This window comes from Eubalaena glacialis, chromosome 1, assembly GCF_028564815.1.
Source record: "Eubalaena glacialis isolate mEubGla1 chromosome 1, mEubGla1.1.hap2.+ XY, whole genome shotgun sequence".
NCBI lineage: Eukaryota > Metazoa > Chordata > Mammalia > Artiodactyla > Balaenidae > Eubalaena > Eubalaena glacialis.
The window spans coordinates 30,980,647-31,003,586 of NC_083716.1; the positions used below are offsets into that span (position 1 = coordinate 30,980,647).

The 22,940-nt window shown below is 52.2% G+C and overlaps 2 protein-coding genes across 4 annotated transcripts in view; both read right to left on the reverse strand.

Moving 5' to 3' along the window:
* Positions 1-337: 337 nt before the first annotated feature.
* Positions 338-10,045, reverse strand: ANKRD2 (ankyrin repeat domain 2). The gene is given in 10 exon segments (XM_061194755.1): positions 338-647; positions 1,696-1,794; positions 1,905-2,003; positions 2,826-2,924; positions 3,296-3,394; positions 4,897-5,004; positions 5,113-5,271; positions 6,580-6,681; positions 9,862-9,951; positions 9,953-10,045. Coding segments are annotated over 10 exon segments (1,083 nt in total). The 5' UTR covers positions 10,031-10,045; the 3' UTR covers positions 338-497.
* A 1,537-nt stretch (positions 10,046-11,582) lies between these two features.
* Positions 11,583-22,940, reverse strand: part of UBTD1 (ubiquitin domain containing 1) — a 50,913-nt gene continuing 39,555 nt past the window's right edge. For all 3 annotated transcript variants that reach the window (XM_061194756.1, XM_061194757.1, XM_061194758.1), the window contains 2 exons: positions 14,065-14,292; positions 11,583-12,688 (listed from right to left, as the gene is read on the reverse strand). In XM_061194756.1, the coding sequence (XP_061050739.1) occupies positions 12,303-12,688; positions 14,065-14,292 (614 nt within the window). In that variant the 3' untranslated portion in view covers positions 11,583-12,302. The remainder of the gene's footprint in view (positions 12,689-14,064; positions 14,293-22,940) is intronic.

The window sequence follows — 22,940 nt, forward strand, 5'->3', positions numbered from 1 at the left end:
CTGTGATCTGCCGCCCCTCAACTGCCCCACTCCCCTGCCAAGCTCCTCCCGCCAAGCCTGCCACGTGACAGGCCCGTGCTGGTCACACACAGCCCCACAGGTCAGCTGTCACCAGGAGGGGACCCCAGGACAAGTGCCCTGGGAAGCTGATCCACGCTGGGACTTGGGAAGTGGGGTGGCAGGAAAGAAGCAAAAAGAGGCCTTGTTAGGAAAAGCAGCAGGGCTGGCTCAGGGGGGGCCAAAGGGCTCCAAGTTCCCCTCTTGCCTGAGCCCACCCTTGCTCCCAGTCTTCCTTCATTCCTAAATATTTCAGGCACAAATAGAAATGAACATCACACACAGCAAAAATGACTTTTTTTAAAATTGCGGTAGCTTGTGGGTGCTCCTGGGGCGTACACAGAGGAATGGTGTGGTCCTCAGCTCTGGGGGCCATTCTTATGACCCTCCGGCTGTACGCAGGGGACAGGCCAGGTGCCTGGCTGGGCTGGGACAGTCGTTTACTGGGCTGGCACAGGCTGCGGGGTCTCCCGCCCACTCTCGGCAGACCCTTCCAGCCCGTTCTGCTCTGACCCCGGCTCTGGGTGCTCCAGAGCGTGCCGGGTGTCAGCCTGCCACAGCTGCACCAGGTCCGTGGGGGTCTTTCCTTTCTGGGGGAAACAAGAGGATATCTAGTCACCGTTCAGAAGTCTGTACGAAGAGATGCCCTCATCTACGCCAGTGGTTCCCAACTGGGAGCAACTGGCAATGTCTGGAGACATTTTTGGTTATGACACTGGAGGAGGGGATGCTACTGGCATCTTGAGTAGAGGCCAGGGATGCTGCTCAAGCATCCGATAATGCACAGGACAGTCCCCCCACGACAAAGAATTATCCCGCCCAAAACGTGTGAGGTTGAGAAGCCCTCATTTTCACCTTCCCCTTATCTTCCTAACTTTCCCATTATCTCCTCAGCCTCTCTTTTTCCTTTCATATAGCTAGCTTTTTTTAAAAAATTGAAGTATAGTTGATGTACAATATTATATAAGTTACAGGTGCACAATACAGTGATTCACAGTTTTTAAAGGTTATACTCCACTTATAGTTATTATAAAATATTTGCTATATTCCGTGTTGTACAATATATCCTTGTAGCTTATATCATACATAACAGTTTGTACCTCTTAATCCCCTACCCCTATATTGCATCCCCCAGCCTTTCTTGAGTCAAGGTCCCCCCTTACCCAATTCTCCTCTCTTTTGTGATTGCTCTGGGCCCCAAAGAAGAGCTTGGACAGGGGGACATAGGTTCCTAAAGGAACTGGAGGATCACAGGAGCCAACACAGGGTGCTGGGAACAATCGTGCTGACTGAGTGCTTAGCTTCCTTCTGGCTCTGTCCCTCCACGATTTTGGCCTCCCTGAGCCTGGACATTAGGACCCCCTGTGGTCTACTTGGGGGCCTTTGGGAAATCCTCCTCCTGTTCCTCCTGGCTGTTTTCTCCACTTAGATTTTCTGGATGTAGAGAAGCATAGAGAGAGTTGGGAAGCCGGGTGGGCCCCCAATCTCCCGGGGCCCAGAGAAACCCTCCACTGTGAGACTGCCCCAAGGGCAGGCCGGCCGAGTCTTGCTCAGTTCTGTATTTCTTCCAAGTGCCCAGCACAGGGCCTAGGAGAGCAGTGCACATTGTTTACTGAATCAGGAAAGGAGTGAACTTACCAGGTTCTTGCTCATCATGTCAGCCCCGTGCAGGAGCAGCAGTTTGATGATTTTGTAGCGATTGAGCCTCACGGCGTCATGCAGGGCACTGTCCCCTTCCTAGAGCCAGTGAGACATTCAGCATGGCCCACGGGGGCATGTGGGAGCCCGCAGGGGGCATAGGGAGCCCCCTATGGTGGGGCTGGCCATGAAGGAACCCAGACACTCACTCTGTCTTTGGCATTGATGTCCAGGCCCAGGGATAGAAAGTGTTCCACGATCTCCACGTGCCCCGTCCGGACTGCCACATGCAGGGGGGTGCTCAGCAGCTGGGTGGGGAGGAATCAGGAAATGCTGGCTGAAGGGACCCGGACTGTGATGCCTCTGGAAGGGGGGGCTGTCTTAACTCTAGCCTAATCCTTCTCCCAAGGAGGGGCAGGGAACGCTGTAATTTCCCATCACCCTATCTGATGATCAGCTCTAAGGCATTACCTGCCACTCCTCGGGGAAGCCTTCTATGATTCCCCTCTCACCCGGATGTGAGCAACTGCTCACTCCTCTGCCCTTTTAAAATAATTATAATAGATGCCATTTATTGAGAGATGACTATGCGATGAGCACAGCAAAAGCTTACAAAACATTAGCCTTATGTTGAATAAATAATTAATTTATATACATTTTCCCATCCAATCTATACAAGAACTCTGCAAGGCATTTTATAGATGAGCAACAGAGGCTCAGAGGCTGTCACTTGTTCAAGGTTATATACAAAGGACTGGGTGAGTTAAAAATGGTGGATGAATAAATAAGTGAACAGATGAATAAATGAATGGATGGATGGATAGACAGACAGATAGAAGGATGATGAACGATTGCATGGGTGAACAAATCCATCTTTGGGGGGGTCCCAAAGCCACCCAGATAGTGGATCTCTTCTGCTCCCCTCTCCTCTGCACTTCCTGCTCCCATTCCCAGATGGTGGTCTCCAAGGGGCTGCAGTTGATGGCAAGGACCCATCCCTGGGCTCTGCAGCCACTCCAGAAACCAGACTAGCTCACTACCTTCCTGCTCTCTGCTTTTCTACCCTCTGCTTCTCTCCCCGCCACCCCTCCACCCTGCTACCCCAACATCTGTGAGCATTATGGCCTCACCTTATCCCTCACATTGGTGTCTGCTCCCCGGCTTTGCAGAAGCTTCACCACCTCCAAGTGGCCCCCACGGCAGGCCCAATGCATGGCTGTGCAGTCCAGCTAGAAAGGAAGGGTGGAGCCTAATTGCAGAGCTTCAGGGATGAAAGTGCCCTGGGGGAAAGGACCCCAGCCAAGAGGGCAGGGAGATATCCAGGGCAAAGGTCCAGGGAAGGATAGGGCCACTCCAGTGACTGAGCAATGGATGGAGTGGAGCCGAAGAACTCTCAGGGTCCATCTCGTCCAAGCCAGATTTACAGAGGAGGCTCAGGGAGGAGATGGGGCCCCCCCAAGGTCATACAACATACTAGAGGTGGAGTCTGGCCCCCAAGGCAGCTTGTTTATGTCCCAGGTTGGAGGTTTGCAGGGATAGGGAGTCAATGAGTGCTGGACCCAACTCCTGCCCCTCACCCAATACCTGCCCTCTTGCTCACCCGATCCTGGAAGTCCACAGTGACCCCACTCTCTAGAAGCTTCTCCAGGATCTCCATGTGGCCCTCCAGGGAAGCTCGGTGCAGTGCTGTCCGGTGGAACTGTCCCCAGAGAAACTGTCACGGCCTAAACTCTGGCCCCAGGCCTGAGCCCATCGTCCACCCAAGTTGAGCCCAGGCCTTATCCCAGCCCGATTCTGACCCCTGTGCCGGGTCCCCATATCTTCCATGTTCTGCCAGCTCCTTCATGCTCTATCTGGACCAGCCTTGGAGGCCTCCTATGCACTGGGGACTCTGACCTTCTCACTGCCCCCTAAACACACAAGCTGTTGCCTGTGCCCAAATGCCCATTTTGCCCATACTCCCTGTGAGTGCTTGATGAATTCTTGTAACTCCATGAAGATGCAGCTCAAGTGTCATCGACTTCTTGAAACCTCTAGGCCATAGCTGTCCCAGGGGTCCAGACAACCCTCCACTGTGATAGACAGTCAAAGGCAAGCTGAGTCTTACTTGACTATTTCCCCTGAGTGCCTTGCCCAGGGCCAGGATGGGTAGGTGCACCCTGATTACTGATTCAAGGAGGGAATGAACTTCCTTTCCAATGCAGTCGGCTTTCTGCTTTGGTCTCTTGAAACACTCAGGCCAGAGGGCATATCTTTCCATATTCTAATGATCCAGTTGTGCATCAGTCTCCCAGCTACTGTCAACCCTGGTCTTTTTGGTTTTCTGCTCCTAGCACCTAGCACAATGCGCAGAGGTAGGAGATGCTTAGATAGACCAAGAGGATTAAAACTCTGGAATCTAAAAAGTGGAAAGGACATGTAGTCTAAGCCTGCAATAATGCAGGCTGAAGGGGGTGACCATTAATTTGCTCAATCCCAGGATATGATCTCGAGAGAGCATCCTACAAAGTATGAAAGAGGCAGTTTCAGGGAAAACAAAAAGAAGAATGACGGGTGATGGAAACATTTTGAAAATCGTGGGGATGGGTGCACAACATTATAAATGTAATTAATGCTACTGAGTTGTACACTTAAAATTTATTTGGCATGTCTCATGTTTTATATATATATATTTTTAACCATAAGATAAAAATAATTGTTAAAAGTATGATGATATACAATGCAACACAAAATATCATATCCAAGCATGTGCTTTAAGAGTTTTTTCATTCGATAAATATGTACTGAAGCACTAATATTCTATTTGATCCCCATAACATGCTCTGAGGGGAGGAGTCAGTTTTACAAAGGAGGAAACAGGCACAGAGAGGTGACGGGCCCAGCCACAGGTCACAGAACTAGGGAGCGGTACAGGTGGGATTCGAGTCCAAATCTCCTGGTCTTGGACTCTGTATTTGATTCCATTCCATTTTTTCCCCTAAAAATCCAGGTGTTTATTACTCTGGAGGTGGTTCAAGTTGGAAAGGGTCTAAGGATTTAGAAAAACTCCTGTGTGGGGAAGGGGGCATCCCACATCTTCTGAGGGGCCCCCTCCCAAAGGACACCCACGCCTGTTCTCAAAGAATCCACAAGCGGGCGGGGTGGGTGTGTCAGCTCTGAAAGGGAGGCCGGCACAGGTGCAGGGCCCGATGGGAACATCACCTGATCACAGGTGTCGGGGGAACCCCCGTCTGCCAGGAACTTCTCAATGACCTTCATTTGCCCCTCCACTGCCGCTTTCAGGAATGTCTCCGCGTCCACAGGGCCGGTCTGGAGAGAGCGAATGCAGTCCTTGGAGGCTGCTCCGCTGTGATCTGAGCCATTCTCCCCTCCCCCCGCTCCCCCTGCCCACACAGGAGTCCTCCCCAGGACCCTTACGATCTCCTCCGGCTCTGGAGGTGGCTCCTGGGAGGCTGCCAGGGCTTCCCGCTTCTTCTGCTTGCGTTTTTTCCGCAGCTGGATGAGGTTCTGGATCCCACCCACGTCGATGATTTCCCTCCGCAGGTCTAGGGATGTTTTACGCACGCGCTCTTGACCCTGCGTGGTGATAGCCAATCAAGCCCCGCACTGGGGCACAGAATGTGGGGCTTGGGGACCTCTGAGCTGGGCTGGAGGTGGAGGACAGGGAGAGCCTCTCAAGGGAGAAAGAATCCAGGTCTAGCTCTGCCGCCTAGGACTAGGTGAAGCCAATGAGACTGAGACACAGAGGCACGGGGGGCTTGAGGGGGCTGCCTGGGAGCTGCCCAGCTTCAAGGCTCCACATAGGGTGGGGAGTTGATGAGGAAATCTCAAGGGCAGTTCTTAGCCCAGGCCTCCAGAACAGGGTACGAATTCTCATCTCTCCATTCAATTCTCTCTCTGTCCCTCCCTCCGTCCCTCCCTGCCTCTCTCTCTCTCTCTCTCTCTCTCTCTCTCTGGCCATAAAGGTAACACAGAAACATAAAAGCTCTGAAGAGAAAGCCCTTCTCCCCCAGAGGAACTTCTATCATAGCTCCGTTGATGCCCTTTCAGACATGCATCCTATGGGATCATCCTCCACACAGTGGTCTGGAAGCTCTGCTTTTCTCTTATCAGCGTGGAGATCTCTCCTGTCAGCACACACAGCCTCCCCCAGCCCATTAACACCTGCATCATGCCCTGTTGTATGGCTGCCCCATCACTGCCGCTTCCAAAATGAGTCCCCTGGGATCTTGTACACATGCAGATTCTGACTTAGCAGGCGTGAGGAGGAAAACTTCCCCCCTCTTCACTTCTAAGTCCTTTGGCTGGTCTAATAATTAAATTGATGTAAGACTGATTAATAGGAGAAAAACAAATTTAATTTCATATGTATGGTAGTCCATAAAAATATGAGACTCAAACAAGTGACCAAAGCAGGCAGCTTTTACACATTTTAGACAAAGAAACAATAAATTTGTGTCGTATTGAAAAGACAGAGGAGTTTGTTTTTGGAGGAACTAATTAGTGAAGAAACAAGTTTTGTTTATATAGCCTTCTCAGCCCTGAATTCCTGATATCTAGTGATAAGGAAGCTTCTACTTTCCTGATATAAGGAGGGTAACTTCCCATGGCAGATTTATTTCCTACTTTCAGGGGAACAAAGGAGGGTCAGAGTGTCCTTCTTGCACTGGCTTTTTCTCAGATAACTTTAATTAAAAATAATCAGTATGCCAAAGTGGTATATTTGGGGGTGGCATATTCTGCTCTCCTTCACAAGTATGGGGTGGGGCCGAGATGCTGCTTCGCTAACATCTCCCAGGGGGCGCTGAGCTGCTGCAGGAGCAAGGCCGTAACTGCCCAGTCTGTCTCCTGAGAGCGCAGATACTGGGTTCTCCTAGCACTTACCTTAACCTTTTGTAAGGATGGACTCTGAGGCCTGTGCTGCTTCTCATCCTCCAACACCAGCATCTCCATGGGCAGCTTCTGATGGGTGGTTCCTCGGAGTTTCTGGTGAGCCAAGGACAGGACGGGTTCTGGGCCTGCCTGCAGTGCCTGGGGGGCCAGATAGCCTCGCCCACAACGAATTCAAGGACCCCAAGGACCTCCTCCTGTGTGACCTCCCAGCCCTTCATCTGCCCCACTCCTGTCTGGTCCAGGAGGCCCCAGGTCAGAGCCGGGCTCCCCGGCCTCAACCCCAGTTCAAACACCTGTGTACTGACTGCCCTGGGTCCCCAGCAAAACACGATTAAGGGCTACTGGAATGAGTTTTCATGAAATTAAACATACTCACTTTTTTCAAGCACTGAGGTTTTGCTTTGTTTTTCTTTTTGGCGTTTAAAATTCACTTTGATGAAATACTTGAGATGAGATGATAGCTTTGTATTTTTTTGTTGTATTTTTTTTTAGTGGCTTACTTGACAATACAAAAATTTGGCAACTCTGTCAGTTACCAACTTCTTTCCCTCAGATTTTACTGATCCGTGAAATCCTAGAGCATGGAAACTGTTGCTCTCAGGGAACCTGAGGGGTGGGACCCGCAGCTCCCCAGCTCTCAGCTTGATGTGAACTCTAAGTATTAACCTTATTCTCGTTTTAATAATATGGGGGAAACTCTGCCCAAGTCTCCTCCCCACTTGTAGCTCCAACTTGCCTGGACTACTTCCTCATGGCCGCCTCCTCTCTTCTAAAGGAAAACACTCTTTTGTTAAGTGCTGGCGCCCCTATCTCTGAAGTCCCCATGTACCAGGAACATTCGTCCAGGCTGGAGGGTGCTGAGTCCAGGTGGCAGCTGGGGAGGAATGATCTCCCTTACAGAGCTCTCAGCTGCCTTTGTTGTTCGCCACCGAGCTCCGGTGTTATACTCTTCAAGTGTCAGTTGAGAGCTGATTTTCCAGGTCTTTATTTCGAATGTTCTGTTGTCCACTGGCATCTCCCTTCCATGTCAGGCTTACATCGTTTGAGGTCTCCCCAGTGCCGGCCTCGCCTGAAACGCTGCATCCTCACCCAGGGACAAGATCACCTAGGGCTTCAGCTACTACTGCATGTGGGACCCTGGCTGGGCTGCTGGAGCATCTAGAGTGGGCTTGGTCTTGATCATCTTGGCATCCCCAGCACCGATGACAAGAGCTAGCACATAGTAGGTGCTCAGCAAATGTTTGGAGAATAAGTGAATGAATGAGTTCGCAGATGGTGGCAGGCAGGCTCAGCTGCTCTGCACACCTCCAAGTCCTCAGTGATGACCTAGCCCAGTAAGGCCCCCGCAAGAGAGCCTCAGCCCCTGGGCTGGTCTCCAAGACCCTCCTTCCCCACCCACCCCATGAAGGGGGTGCAGGCTGAACAGAGGTTCTCCTCTAAGAATGCTGCTGGGCTGGGGCCTGGTGGGAACAACTGGGGACTCTAACGCCTGCCCACGCCTTACCCAGACTCCATAGCCCCTAGCTTCAGATTTGTCTCTGTAGGTTGGCATACAGTAGGTGCTCAAGGAATGTTTATTGAATTGGGTGTTTGTCGGTGAAACACAACCCAACAAAACTTCCACCTTACTTCATAGATGGTTGCGCAGAGGAAATGAGAGCATGCCTGTCCAATGCGTAGCACAGTGCCTGGCATGTAGGAGGCACCAGTGGTGAGGCTGGCTCTGTGGGCACCTGGGGCCTTGACAGCCCTGCCGCTATATTTGTTGGATGAATGAATGGATGAGGACTGCTCCGTGTCCCCTTGCTGAAGGTCTCTGTGTCCAGTGGCAGCACTCCAGAAATGGCCCAGCAACATGACTCACCTGCCTGGCCCTGGTGCACATGCCCTTGGGGGAGTGAGAAATGGCATTCCTGGAGATCCAGGGATGCACCGGCGGGGACTCAGCAGGCTCAGTCCAGGTCCTTCCCAGCCAAACCTCCCCTCCCTTCCCTAGTCCTCATCTCTTCTTCCACCAGAGTCCTGATCCTTCCCTCTTCCTCACCTCCGTTCAGTCACTCTTCCTTTTTTGAATGGAGTCTACTTCTACACTGATTTATCTCCTCCCTCCCATTCCTGTTAAGGCCAGTCTTTCCCCCTCCAAGTCCTTCTCAGGGCTGTCAGAGCTGCCTTCCCGAAACAGGTCAGGTGGCACCACTGTGCCTCACTCAACAACATGCAGTGGCTCCCCACTGCCCACAGAATAAGTATCTTTCACGTGGCCCTCACTGTCTGGTTTGTGCCCTGCCTCCCTTCCCAGCCTCAGCCCGTCCTGCCAGACTTTCTCCCGACAGTCATGCATCCACTCACCCCAACGACAGGCACCTGTTGTTTCCTTAGCCTGGAATACTGTCCCCCCTCCTGGCCTCCATCCTTCAAGGGCCATCCTTGAAGGCCTGGCTCAAATGCCCTCCTGTCCACAGAGAAGTCCTCGAGGGCCCACGGTCGGCATGCCTCACCCACCCTTTGTGCCCCTTCACTTCTGAGTTACACCTCTATTTCACCCTTTTCCACTCTGCCTTGTTTCTTAGTTGACTCTGCACTTGACAGATGTCGGCTAAAATGAACGCAGAGCTGGTAAAGAGGAGGCAGGGGCTGACCTTCCTGAGCCTCTCATTCCTCCCAGCACTGGGCTCTTGGAAGAGTAGACTCTAGGTCAAGTATTCGTTTCCATAAAATGAAGAGTAGGACCAGCCCGCACCCTCCTCCCCGACTTCTTTATTCCAGAGAAAATGCAATTGCCCAGAGCCCCATGCTCAGACGCCTCCCCGGGTGTGGCTGGTGGTCCTAGAGAACCCATGCTTCCTTTGCCAGCATCCCTTTCTCACTCTGCTCCCGGTCTTTCTCCTTCCTCAGGGACCAGACACTGGAGTTTCTCCTGTCCCAGCCTCCCAGCCGACAGCTGGGGGACCTCAGGGCCCCAACCCGCAGGCAGCATCCCAGCTGTCCTGCTCTGTGCAGCTCAGCCTGTCTCCTCGAGGCCCAGGTGGGGGGACAGGGTCTCGGGGAACCCAGCTTGGTTCGCCCACTCCACTGTCTCTCAGATTTGGGGGCTGAAGCCTCAGTCTCCCACCGCCAGCAGCCCCCTCTCAGGAGCACCCTGCAGTAGAGCCAGCTGGGCCCCTGGGGACACCTGTCCTCCTTCCTGCCAGGTATGGCGGCCAGGCTCTTCCTTCCCTTGACAGCAGAGCTGGGTCTCCTCAGAGCCCCCTTGGGCCCCACACCCCGCCCTACCTCATTCTCCTCCTCCTGCGCCAGCCGCTCCTCGATGAGTGCCGTGGCCTTCTGCACCTCCTCGGAGCCCGCCATGGTACCGTGCGCAACCCGCCCCTGCAGGCCCCGGGGCCCCACGGGCTTTATATGCCAGGGCACCCACCCCCGCCCCGCTAGGTGCCTTTGCCATGAGCTCACCGGCCCAATTCTCCAGCTGCCTCCCTGACCTGTCACCTTCACCCCAGGCAGCCCCAAGGAGCAGGAGGAGGCAGGGACAGTTGCCGCCCCCCAACCCCTGGCCTATTGGAGCCGGAGGGCCCAGTGCCCCGAGAGCGGGGACTGCGGGAAGGAACCTGCCCAGCCTCTGTCCCGAGCGCTGAAGCCCAGATGGGCCGGGCAGCCACGCTGCGCAAAGGATCACTGGCTGCTCTTAGCCCTGATGGCAGTGCCACCTGCTGGATGCCTGGAAACCCTGCCCAGCCAGTGCCAGTGAGGGAGCCTAAAGGCCAAATGTGGGGACCCAGGATAAGCCCGCATCCCCAGGCTGTCCTGTGAACAGGCCCTGCGTGCTCTGGGAAGGGGCAAGACTCTGTCTCATCTGGGCTGGAGTGCCAGGCGGTGGGTGGAGGTAAGGGCAGCCACCTCCCTCTTTGCCCGCAGCTCGTGTAGGCCTTTGCCTCTCTGGGGTCCCACAGTGCCCCCTAGTGAAGCACCGCTGCATTTGGCTGCAAGTCCACTTGTCCCTGACAAACCTCACCCATCAGTCTGTCGCAGGCGGCCTCTGTGGGACTTACAGGGTCTTGCTTCAAGGAGCCACTGGAAGGGCTGGAACGCAGTGCCAAACCCCGCTGATGAAGACACCAGCTCTGACTGATCACCCTTCCCTCCCCGGATTCCCAGTCAGGCCACCCTGACCGGTGGTCATGCTCACTGAGAAAGAAAAATACTCTCAACTGGAGAAGCAGCAGACCTGTACTGCTCAGTTCCACACCTGGAACTGTGGGGGCGAGCCCTGGGTCACCACGACCCACGCTGAACCTGCCAGTGAACCACAGACACCACAGCCCTGTGGTTCTGTGACACTCACGTGGCCTGCCCTTAGCTAAACCACCTTATCTAAGGTCCCCCTCTCTGCTTACGTGCACATTTTCCCTTAAGGAAGCACAAGACCCGGCTCCTTCTTCCCTCTGGTTCCCTTGCTGGCAAGCCGACACAGGCTCATCATCGAAATTCATCAGAGATTTTGCTTTCACGTCGCCAAGGGTGCATGCAGCATCTGCAGGACATCCACACACATCTCAGTCCTGAGGGCCCGGCTCGGGGGGCTGGAGCCGGAAGCCAGCACCCTCGTGCTGCAGGAGCAGAGCAGCAGGTAACTAACACCGCCTTCCCGAGGTGCTGCCATTGCTTTCAAAGCGAGTTCACATCTGTTATCCCATTTAATTCTGCCAGCAACTGAGAGGGGAGGCAGGGCAGGCGGCATCACCTCCACTTTAAAGACAAGCAACGCGGGTTCGGAGGTTAAGTGGCTTTTCCGGAGGACCCACGAGAACACAGGCCCGCATACTGGCAGTTCACGGCTCGCTCCACCGTATTCCCTGCGGCGGAGAGTACGGAGCAGTAGCTGCTCTACCCAGAGCAGCTGGGGAGGCCGTGCACCTACCTGCTCCCACCCCAGAACTGGCTCCAGGGCTCCAGAGAGCTACAGGAGAACCCAAAGTCAAAGCCAGGCAAGAGAGAAGGAAGGAGCAAAAGGCTTTATTGATAAATATGCAGACGTGTCTGCACACAGGGACCTGCTGCGGGGCCGTGAGCGGGCTGCAGACCCCCCACTGCCGGGGTTACAGCCAGGAGATGGCCCTGTGCAGGCCTCTGCCACGACAGCCCAGCCATCGGCCACCACCTCATCTCTGCCAGCTGTGCTGGGGGCTGGGAGAGGCAGAGGCCGGCCTCGGGCTCCCCACCCCCGGGGCTCACGAGTGGTCCCCTCCCCTCTGGGGGGCTGGCACTGGGCCCAGGGCAGAGTCAGGGGGTAGGGGCAAGGGAGGGAGACAGCAGCTGCTTCAGACCCTGAGCAGAAAACCGGAGTGAGCACAGCCGGCAGCACCAGATGACAGATCTGGGCTCCAGGGGCCTCCGGGCTGGCCCTTGTGGCTTGAACCTGCCGCGGGAGAGAGGCAGGGTGGAGGGCCCTGGTTTGCCTTTTCTCTGACAAGGTTGGCAAGGCCTGTGTGTGGCAGCACACTGTTTCCTGGGTGCTGGGCACTGGTGGCCCATGGAGTCCCTGGGAAGCAGGGTCCCCTCAGGGCTCGCCCGGCAGCCATACACGGGAGGCTCCCCTGGAGAAAAGAACAGCTCTCAAAGGCAGCGGCAGGGTGGGGGTGACTAGTGCTCCAGCCGGGAGGCCTCTCAGCCCTGCAGAGGCCTTCCCTGGTCTCTCTGCCCAGGGGTCCGTGGGCTCCTCAGTCCTGGGGCAGCGGGGGCTGGTTAATGATGACCTGGATGACAAAATCTTTCTGGATCTTGGTTTCCTGGAGCCGCGTGCGATCTGTGAGCAGCTTTCCAGAGAAGAACCATCGCTGCCAGGATGGCTCGATGCCCTCCTGGGTGTGCAGCTGCTTCTTGAGCTGCCCCACCGTGTCAGGCAGGCTGGCGCTGAGCCTCACGTCCTTGCCCGTGGAGAGGCGTACCTTCAGCGGGAACTCTCGGCGCACGCTAGGGGTGGGCTCGGGGGGCTCCAGGCTCTCCTCCTCAGTGTGCTCAAGAAGCAGGTTCACGGGTGGCGACAGGCAGTAAATGGGCAGCTGGTAGCGATTGCCCAGCTCATCGTAGCATTCACAGAGGGTGCCTGTGGGAAAGGCAGGGTGGTCAGAGTCAGCTTGGGGACCAACTGATATGGATTAACTTGTGTCCCCTCCACCAATCTCATGTATTGAAGCCCTAACCCCACCCCCCCAGTGTCACTGTATTTGGAGATAGGGGCCTATATGGGAGTAATTAAGGTTAAATGAGGTCATATAGGTGGGGCCCTGATCCGGTAAGGGTTAGTGCCCTTACAAGAAGAGACACCAGAAAGCTCAAGCTCTCTCTCTTCTCCCACAATGAGGACATAGAGAGCAGGTGGCCATCTACAAGCCAGGAAGAGAGCTCTCACCAAAAACCAAATCAGCTGCCACCTTGATCTTGGGCTTCTCAGACTCCAGAACTAAATTTCTGTTGTTTAATAAGCTACCCAGTCTGCAGTATTTTGCTATAGCAGCCTGAGCAGACTGATACACCTGTCATGGTCATCCCACAGTCCTCAAACCCACCCTACAGGCAGGTCTTCCTGGGACAGCTGGTGGGAGCTCGAGGTAGAGGCAGGAAGACCTGGGCTGACGTTCTGGCTCCACCTGGTACTGGCTCATTCAACCCCAGAAAATTACTTAACTTTTCATTTGTTCATTCAACAACTCCTTCCTGAGCATATGTGCTGGGTGCTGGGGTTACAAGGATGAATGAAATAGCATAGGCCCTGCTTTTCATGACTTATACCCAGTGGGCCTCAACCTTCTTACTTGTACAATGTATTACGTGTAGTAATATATTGATATCTACTGTATCTTGAACACCTACTAAGTGCTGGGACTGGACTAAATGATGTTATGTGTATCTTGCTGAATCCTAACAGCCATCCTATGAGGTTGGTATCACCACTTTATAACTGTTTAGTCACTGAGGCTTTAAATTCAAGACGCTCACGGTCACATAGCAAGGAAAGAGACACTCGGTTAAAACCCAGTCTCTGACTCTATAGCGTTTCCACTGTTGCCCTCTGCTTTACATAGTCCCAGGGGCCATTATGAAATTAAATGAGATAATGCAGTAGAAGCTTCTAGCTCGGTGCCCAGCACATAATAATACTCAACAGAAGGTTGTTACCTGAGATGTGCTGGGATCTCAAAGGGCCCTGAGCAATCTTTAGCTTGCTCTCATCACACTGCTTTGAGGTTTGCTGGTGTCTTTCCACGCCCTCGTTAGGCAAACGGGGACTGTGTCTCATTTTTCTTGGTGTCCCACTCCTGGACCATGTTCACGAGGGCTGCTTGAATGAACAAGCGACTAGCCACACCTGCCACCCACCAGCCTGGATGGAAGCTCCTGACATGGGGCTGGCCACCGGCTCTCCTCCACCCTGACGGCCCCCTCGCTCCGGTGGGGAAAGCCCCTGCCCTGCCCGCTCACCATGAGGCAAGGTGATGCTGGCTCCATCCAGGATGGCCTGAGCCAGCTCGTGGTCGTTGGCCTCGGCTGCGTAGGCGGCAGCCTTGAGGGCGTCCCAGATCTCCTTGCGGCCCTCGAAGGCGGGCGCTGTGTCCCAGAATTCATCCCTCTTGCTCCGCAGCTGCCCATCGGTCATTGGGTAGTCGCTCTTCCACTTCAGCCGCTCCTTCTTCAGGGGCTCGTTGCGTCCTGGGCAGGACAGAAGGGAGAAGCTCAGCATCTAGAAAGCCAGGGCTGTGGTCCACCCTCTCCCAGCCCTGCCTCCCTGGCCCTCACTGCAGTGGCTCCTGAGCATTCGGGTTTCCGGGCCCTTTCCTGGAGTCAGAGAAGAGTCTGCAAACTGCACACACCCAACCTGGGGGTGTAAACCACTTCTGTTAGCAAACGCAGCATATACTGCCTTTGTTGTTGTTGCTGCTGCTGTTTAAGTCTTAATTTTACTCTCTTTCTTTGATAATAAAGTAGGACGTGTTCAGTATTTTTAAAATCTGTAAAGAATATAAAAAATTTAAAATCTGAAAAAAATAACTGCCACTGTTTATGGAGACAGCTTGTGCCAGATCACAGGCTAGGCATTTTAGCCTCAAAATGACCCGGCAGATGGGGAAACTAAGACCCAAAGAGCTTGTCATTGGTCTAAAGCCACACAGGTGCCAATTTAATGCCAGGCTTTCTGACTCAGAAGGCCACCCTCTGACCACTGTCTGTACCGTGCTGCCATTGGGGAAAACTTACTTAAGAATTCCACCATTCAGAAGTAACCACTGCTGACACTTAGACATATTTCCTTCCAGCTTTCTTTCCCCCATTTTTCTCAGTAGAGTTGGGCTCATATCATACAATTTATTTTAAAAATATTCCTTGTTATAAAGAGGATTTAAAATGTTTTCATGCCAATATACAACTTTCTGTTTATTTCACACTTATATTACTGTCCATGTATATTCCCATGACTAAAAATTATAAACATTTTTAATGTCTTGTTATTAATGTTCCACTATAAAGTTACAAAGAATATTTTTAGAACCATAACCAACCAACCAAAAAATGCCTGCAGCCTCTGAAGAAGAAAACAATTCTGTTAAATGTCATCATTCTTGTTACCCAGCTGCAAGACAACTCCAGACCTCAGTCAAGATTAAGGGAAGAAGCATCTCTCAAAGGCTTTAGGAAGCTCAGTCACCTCAAAGCTGAAGGCAGAAGGAGCCACAGGAGTGAGGTCTAAAGTACTTGGCTTCTGCTATAACTCAGATCCCGGGTGAGATGCGGAACTAAAGCTGAGGACTGCCCCCATGGGCTGGGGCAGGAGTGGCGGCTCCTCAGGGGAAGAGAAGGACATTCACTGTCTACCAACTGTGTGAAAGAAAACTGTGTAAGCACTTTATACTTATACATATCATCCCATTTCACCCTTCCAATGGCTTTAGGTGGTAGGTGTTATTATTACTACTTCACAGATGATGGGACAGGCAGAGAGATTAAATGACTCGCCCGAGGTCACATAGTAAGTGACAGAGTGAGAGTTCCACCTCAGTTCAGACTGAATCCACAAACGGCCCTCCTGTGGGTTTGCCGTTACCAGTGCAGACAGAAAACTCTCAAGCCAGACATTTAATCTGAAGTGTTCCTGGGTTAGCCGAAGGAAATGCAAATCCTCTTTGTAGGAAAATAACTTCAAACCAGGCCTCAAAGAATTCCTGAAATGAAGTTCCAAGAAAAATAAATAATAAGGTCATAGTTTTTTTGTTTTTGTTTTTTAATCACAGCATACAAAGAAACAAGGCAATATGAGTCTGAGCCAGCAAAAACAACAGGCAAAAGAATCAGACTCACAAAGACTTCAGATATGGGATTTATCAGACACAGATTACAAAATAACTGAGTTTAAGAAATGAGAGCCTTAAAAATATGAAGAGGGTATGGGAAAAACACCCACATAACTGTCATCAGAAGTATTCTGTGTGAGCAGTAGAGGAGAAACACTAGAGATTTTTCTTTATAATGGGCTACTGATAAATGGTGTTGGGACTACAGGTTCTCCATATAGAAAAACATGAAACAGGAGCCCTACCTCACGCCAGCCACAAAAATCAAAGCCAGGTGGCTCGGGACTTCCCTGGTGGCGCAGTGGTTAAGAATCTGCCTGCCAAGGCAGGGGACACGGGTTCAAGCCCTGGTCTGGGAAGATCTCACATGCCGCGGAGCAACTAGGCCCGTGAGCTACAACTACTGAGCCTGCGCGTCTGGAGCCTGTGCTCCGCAATAAGAGAGGCCGCGATAGTGAGAGGCCCGTGCACCGCGAAGAAGAGTGGCCCCCGCTTGCCGCAACTAGAGAAAGCCCTCGCACAGAAACGAAGACCCAACACAGCCAAAAATAAATAAATAAATAAATATTTTTTAAAAAAAGAATCTGCCTGCCAATGCAGGGGACATGGATTCGAGCCCTGGTCCGGGAAGATCCCACATGCCACGGAGCAACTAAGCCCGTGCGCCACAATTACTGAGCCTGTGCTCTAGAGCCCACGAGCCACAACTACTGAGCCCGCGTGCTGCAACTCCTGAAGCCCGCGTGCCTAGAGCCCATGCTACGCAACAAGAGAAGCCACCGCAATGAGAAGCCCGCGCACCTCAACGAAGAGTAGCCCCAGTTCACCGCAACCAGAGAAAGCCCGCACACGGCAATGAAGACCCAACACAGCCAAAAATAAATTAAAAAAAAGAAAAAGAAAAAGAAAAAAAAGCCAGATGGCTCAAAGGCTTAAGTGTGAACGACAGAAAGGAGGCAGAAAGGCAGCACAGAAAATGACAGTATTGTCCACGTGCTTTTTTGAAAATGTTTGGCCTGGAGGTGTTTCTGCCTGGTTCAATCAAGTAGCTCTGCATCATGATTTCTGACCCCCTTTCTCTTTGGTCCTTTAGCATTGATGACTCCCTGACAAGAGCTCTGATCCATCAGGACTAACAGGCATTATGCAGTGACACCCTCGGGACCTCTGGGGTGCGGCATTTCTGCCCCTCCACTCAAGGACCCAGACGTCAGGGCTTTTTAACTTCTTGAGCTGTCTTCTAAAGTTTTCCTTTCTCCTTCCTCTTTGCCAGATGTCACTTCTTACTGGTCTCCATCTAACTGCTGCTCCTATTGGGTAGAGGTCAGGCCCAGCTAATGGGCCACTCCTAATCTGCTGAGAGTTGAGAAAGCTTTGTCAGCACTGTCAAAATTGAGAGCGTATGGCTCTAGGAAAGAGGCTTCCTAAAGAAGAAAGAGACTAGGCTTCGGGACATGTGTTGTTCCTGCTCAGATGCCCCACCACCCCCTTACTTAAGTGGTCAGGTTTTGGTTCTGTCCCTGGCAATCAAGGCTGCTGGACTGGTGACCTCAGGACACCTGACATGTAACTGTGTATGCATGCATCTCACTCTTTCTTTAATATGAACACAGCCCCATGGTGTCACATTTCAAAGCTGTCACCTCAGGAGGCCCCCAGTACCTGAGGGATGCTTTGCTCGAATACCTGGCCTTCAGAGTCCCCTCCCCTCCACATGGAGAACAGCATGCTTTCCTGTCTGCACTGTCAGAGACACACTTCTCACCCCAGGATGGACACGATGCCGGTGAGCCTCCCCAAGTATTAACTGCATCTCCATCACCCAAGACACAAGGGCTTAAAAGTTCTTCACCCTGCACTCTGGTCCTTTCAGGATGAAAATATGAGAAAATATATTAGAATGGGGTGGGGGTGGGGGTGGGAAGGGGGAGGGTTGATGTAAGAAAAGGGCAGCAGGAGCCCAGCTGTCTCAGCTGTCACTGCACCTCTTCGCCAGCAGGGGGCAGGCGCAGCACCTCTGGGCCAGGGGCTGGCTCCTTTCACAGGGAGTCAAACACAGCATAAAAATATCCAGCAAAGTTCCCCAGGCCCAAGGCAAGCATGCAAAAGAGACATGCCAAAATGTCCAGATCCCTACACACTAATGCTTACAATTTTAGGCACAGATATAGACAAAACAGAAAAGGAAGTTTTTACTCCAAACATAAAAAAAAGCAAGTTGATGATGAGTATTTTAAATTTCATTTACTTAAAAAAAAATGATGTTTTATAGTTAGTTGAGTCAAAAAATATTGGGCAGTGGAAGGGGTGTGAACACTTTTATATGCTGTACAAATTGCTACAAACTTTCTGGAGGGTATTTGCTATGATACCAAAAAACTTAAAAGTGTGCATCCCTTTGGCTCACCGATTTGGTTTCTAAGAAAGTATTCTAAGAAAATAATCACAAGCGTGTGGGGAAAGTTCATCTACAAAGCTATTTAGCTCAGCCCGGTTTTCTAGAAATAAACTAACGCACAGGAGAAAGGTTACATTAACATCTGTGCATCCCTAAGCAGCCATTCTGTGATGGGGCAGAAGAAGGCTGAGTAACATGGGGAAATGTCCATTATACAGTGAAAAAACAGGTTAGAGAACAGCCAGTGCACTGTGCTCCAGTTTTTATTTCTAAAAAACGTATGTAATATTATATATATTAAAAAGACTGGAAGGATTTACACCAAAATGTTAACAGTGGTTATATCTGATTGGCAGTTACCAATGATTTTATTTTGCTTTTATTTTCCAAGTTTCCAACAATAAGCATTAATTACTTTAGTAATAAGAATAATACAATGAAAGTTGTTGACAAGTAAAAAGGGTACATAAAGTTCTGAGGAGCAGCCACAGAAAAGGAGGAAGAGTTTGGGGAGCTGAGGGGTGGGGTTTGAGGGTGGTGGTGAACTGAGAGCCCAAGGCCCACAGCCTCTAGGATTTCAGTTGCTGGCAGCTCTGGGTGACTCTGTTCAGGGCCAGGCAGGCTCTGTTGGTTTCAGCAGCAGCAGCAGCAGCATCTAGTGGCCTCTACTTATGTCTCCACCTGTCCTAGATAAGCTCCAGGTCAAAAACAGAGAAACAGAAATGGTCCTTATCCCCAGTGAAGTTGACAAAAGAGAGATTTGAAAAACAAAATAAAAGATCAAGGTACACACCTGTATAGGGAGGGACAAAACGCCCATGACAATCATGGGTCTCTGTGATTGTGGTGGGAAGGGAACTGAGCAGAGAATGTATGTTTCTGAGTAGACGCAAAAGCTGGGGTCTTGAGGGTTGCCTGAAACACCACTTGTGTTAGGACCTGCTGAGGTGCTGGTTAAAAAAGCAGCTTTGGACTTCCCTGGTAGAGCAGTGGTTAAGAATCCGCCTGCCAATGCAGGGGAAATGGGTTCGATCCCTGGTCCGGGAAGATCCCACGTGCCGTGGAGCAACTAAGCCTGTGCGCCACAACTACTGAGCCTGCGCTCTAGAGCCCACGAGCCACAACTACTGAGACCATGCGCTACAACTACTGAAGCCCGCGTGCTCTAGGGCCCGTGTGCCGCAACTACTGAGCCCGTGTGCCACAACTACTGAAGCCCATGCGCCTAGAGCCCGTGCTCCGCAACAAGAGATGCCACCGCAATGAGAAGCCTGTGTACCACAATGAAGAGTAGCCCCCGCTTGCTGCAACTAGAGAAAGCCTGCGTGCAGCAACAAAGACCCAACGCAGCCAAAAAAAACCCAAAAAACAAAAACAGAAAGGCAGCTTCCCAGGGCCCACCTCAGACCCACTGAACCAGAGTTGCAGGGCTAGGCTGGAGTACGTACTCGATTCTGACTGGAGAATGCCACTTGTGAGCACAGCAAAACAAAGTGGAAATGGCCCGCTCATCCACATGTTAACATCAGCTAGTTCAATGGATCGCCTCCAAAGTTGCTGCCGAGAGCAGATTCGGAGGGTAAAGGGGGAAGAGAGCGAGAGGGCACGATGTCTGGGCTGGGGGAGGATAATGATGGTGGACGCTGTGGTTTGGCCTGGATAATGAATGGTGTCTGGCAATACCACCCCCAAGGGACGGTGGTGAAAGGAGAGTGAGAGAGAGAACACTAAAGATCCTTTCCAATTTGCATAGAGCTGGGGTGCATCTATGAGCGTGTGTGCGTATGTGTGTGATTCACACTGCTTAACTCAGAATAACTACACAAGAGGGGATTCTCAAGAACCCACGGAAGGACAGCGGGCCTGGCTGCTTCCCTCTGAATATCCCTGGCCCAATGCAGGTTCTCAGCAAGTGTCTGCTGAGTTGAAAATGGAACTGACAAATGCACAGTGAACGGTGTGGGAGCATGGTGGAGGAATCACAGCTGAGAGCAGCAGTGGGCAGGCAGGGGAAAGCAGGAGAAGGGTCTGCCGTGAGGGAAATGTCAGGCAGTCCCTTTGCTTGTTGAACTCAGACCCCAAGAGATCCTTATTGTGGCACATCTGAATCACTGGGAAGTGACACCAAGTCTGAGACCAGCCAAGGGAACCAGAGATTTCCCAGGAGAGTCAGTCCACCCAAGCCAGGAGACGGCCCTATTTATACCTGTGGCAATCCCCAAGCTCTATTTCCACACTCGGTTACCAAGCTGCATACCCAGGTCCCTGCTCCAGGGATGGGGCCAGCCATGTTCTCCCCAGAAGTACTGATTATGTGACAAGCCTGGGCTTGCTCTGGCTGGTGGGAGAGATGAGGCTTCAGGCAGAAGAAGGGACAAGGGCCTCCCCATCCCAACAGCCTGGGCTGCAATGGCCCTTTGACCAGGATGCAGATTCCAATCTCTCCTCCCCTCCCCTTCCGCCCTGGCAGTCACAGCTGGGCTGCAGGGGGCTGGAGAGATGCAGCTGAAGTGTGGCACCTGGCAGAGGGGATAAGAGATTCAAGAGAACAGCAGGCCCAGAAAAGGATCAGCCCAGCCAAGGAGGGTGCAGGCAGGGGAAGCAGTGCCCAGGTAATCCCTTCAGGAAGCACAGTATTTATAGTTAGACTTAGCGCAGGATGACCCTCAGAGCCTGGGTAACCTTCGAAAGGAAAGTGCTGGCCCAGCTCTGCTCAGCTGGGGCCTCCCCACCTGGCCTCTTTACAGCCTGGGCCCATCTTCCCCATTCATTCCCTCTGGCCCAGCTCTAGGGTTCAGGGAGGGAAAGGGGTGGAGTCAGTTGCTAAGTGACAGCCCAGGTTTCCTAAACTGCATCCCTTCCTAGGGCACGTTGTGTCCCAGGGGTCCTGGGCAGGGTTGAAGGACTCGAGGCTCCTCTGGGAGCCCTGAACTCAGCTCTGTGATGGCGTCCAGCCTGGGGCAACTGCAGTTCCCTGAAATGGTCCAGTTTGTCCCCCTGAGGCTGGGACCACCTCCAGTTCATCGCTCGCATCCTGGGGACAGGCCCCGGTCTGGCACACAGCAGGTCTCAACCACCGTTTGCCCAATGAATGAGTGAATGAAGTGAACGAGCCATCTGGGAAAGGTGGGAGGAGCAGGAGAGGGCAGAGACCAGATCAGAGACGGGGAGCAGAAGAAATCTGCTGGAAGAAATCCCAGCAAGGGAGAGAGGCAAAAGACAGGGGGTGGCAGAAGTGGCAGTCCAGGAGGGACAAAACCAGTTCCGGAGGTGTACAGTGAGGAAACCCGCCGGAGAATGAGGGCCTGGGTGTCAGAAACCACGCCCAGGGAGGGCCTGGAAGCTTCGTGGCAACGGGAGAGATGAAAGTGCAGCCAAGAAAAATAACCCTACCCAGAGCCCCCCTGCTTGGGCGGCTGTGAGTGTGGACAAGGGGGCACACAGAACCGTGGAGACAGTGTGCGCTTTCACTGTGCTTGCACACAACGCACACATTTACTGGGGCGGACTCGGCGGAGCAGGCCTTTTATCTGCTCTCTGCTCTGTGCCCCCAGCCCGGGGCCCCCGGCTGAGAGGCCAGGCAGGGCGAAAGGTGGCACCCCAGGCTGGGCTCTGACCAACTCTCCCGCTCACCCAAGCTGACTTCCCCCAGCCGTCCCCCATGTCCCATTTCCTGAGGGAAAACTGGAAAACTGGCCTTTCTGATCTCTACAAACAGAACCCCCAAATCCCCAGGGCCTACTCTGGGATCCAACCTGCTATACAATCAACAGCTCCTTTTCTGGGGCTGGCTGGGAAAGAATGATGTATTTCATAAGCAGAGTTATAAAACATCAGGTGTTTGGGAAATGACAGTGAGTCTTCTTGTTTTAAATTCATATGAATTTTAAAAAAAACCAAAAACCCAGCCTGTTCCTTTCTTGTAGTGAATATATTCCCATCTTCTTCATGTGCTGATTTTTGTTCCCAGGTGTAACAAAGTCCCGGCCTGAATGTGAACAGTTCCAGGACTACCAGCTCTAGAAAGAACCTAGATTACAGATAACTATGACTTGAGACACAATAGCATAGGCTCTCTCTCCAATCTGGCTACTCACTTACGCATGGGCTTCAGAGATGGATGGGTTGGGGGTGGGGGCTGCTTTGGCTACTGATCACCTGTGTGAGTGCAGGGGCCCAACTCATTCCAAGCCTCAGTGTTCCCATCTGTAAAGAGGACGTAACTCCCACCTCATGGGACTGCTGTAAGGATTACAGAGACCACTCTGCCCAGTACTTAAAAGACGGCAGCTATTGTAATTAGTGATCAAGCCGAGTCAATCGTGCTCATTATCATTACGCAATTAACAGAATGAAAGTTTACCATCTTTTTTTCCTTTTCCATAAAGTTGCTGTGATTTTGAAAACTGTGAAAACCCCTGCTGTAGTGAACTCTTGATCTCTACCTCCCCCAGTGCAGTAGGATGCAGGGGTTAAATGCGGTTAAGTTTGACAGGGACAAAGAGCGGGCTTGATGGTTGCCCGCTTCCCTGTTCGGCTGCACAGCGTAGGGTCAGCACTTTTCCTGGGCCAGAAGAGTGAGGATGGCGGCTAATAAGTAAAACAGGAACTCC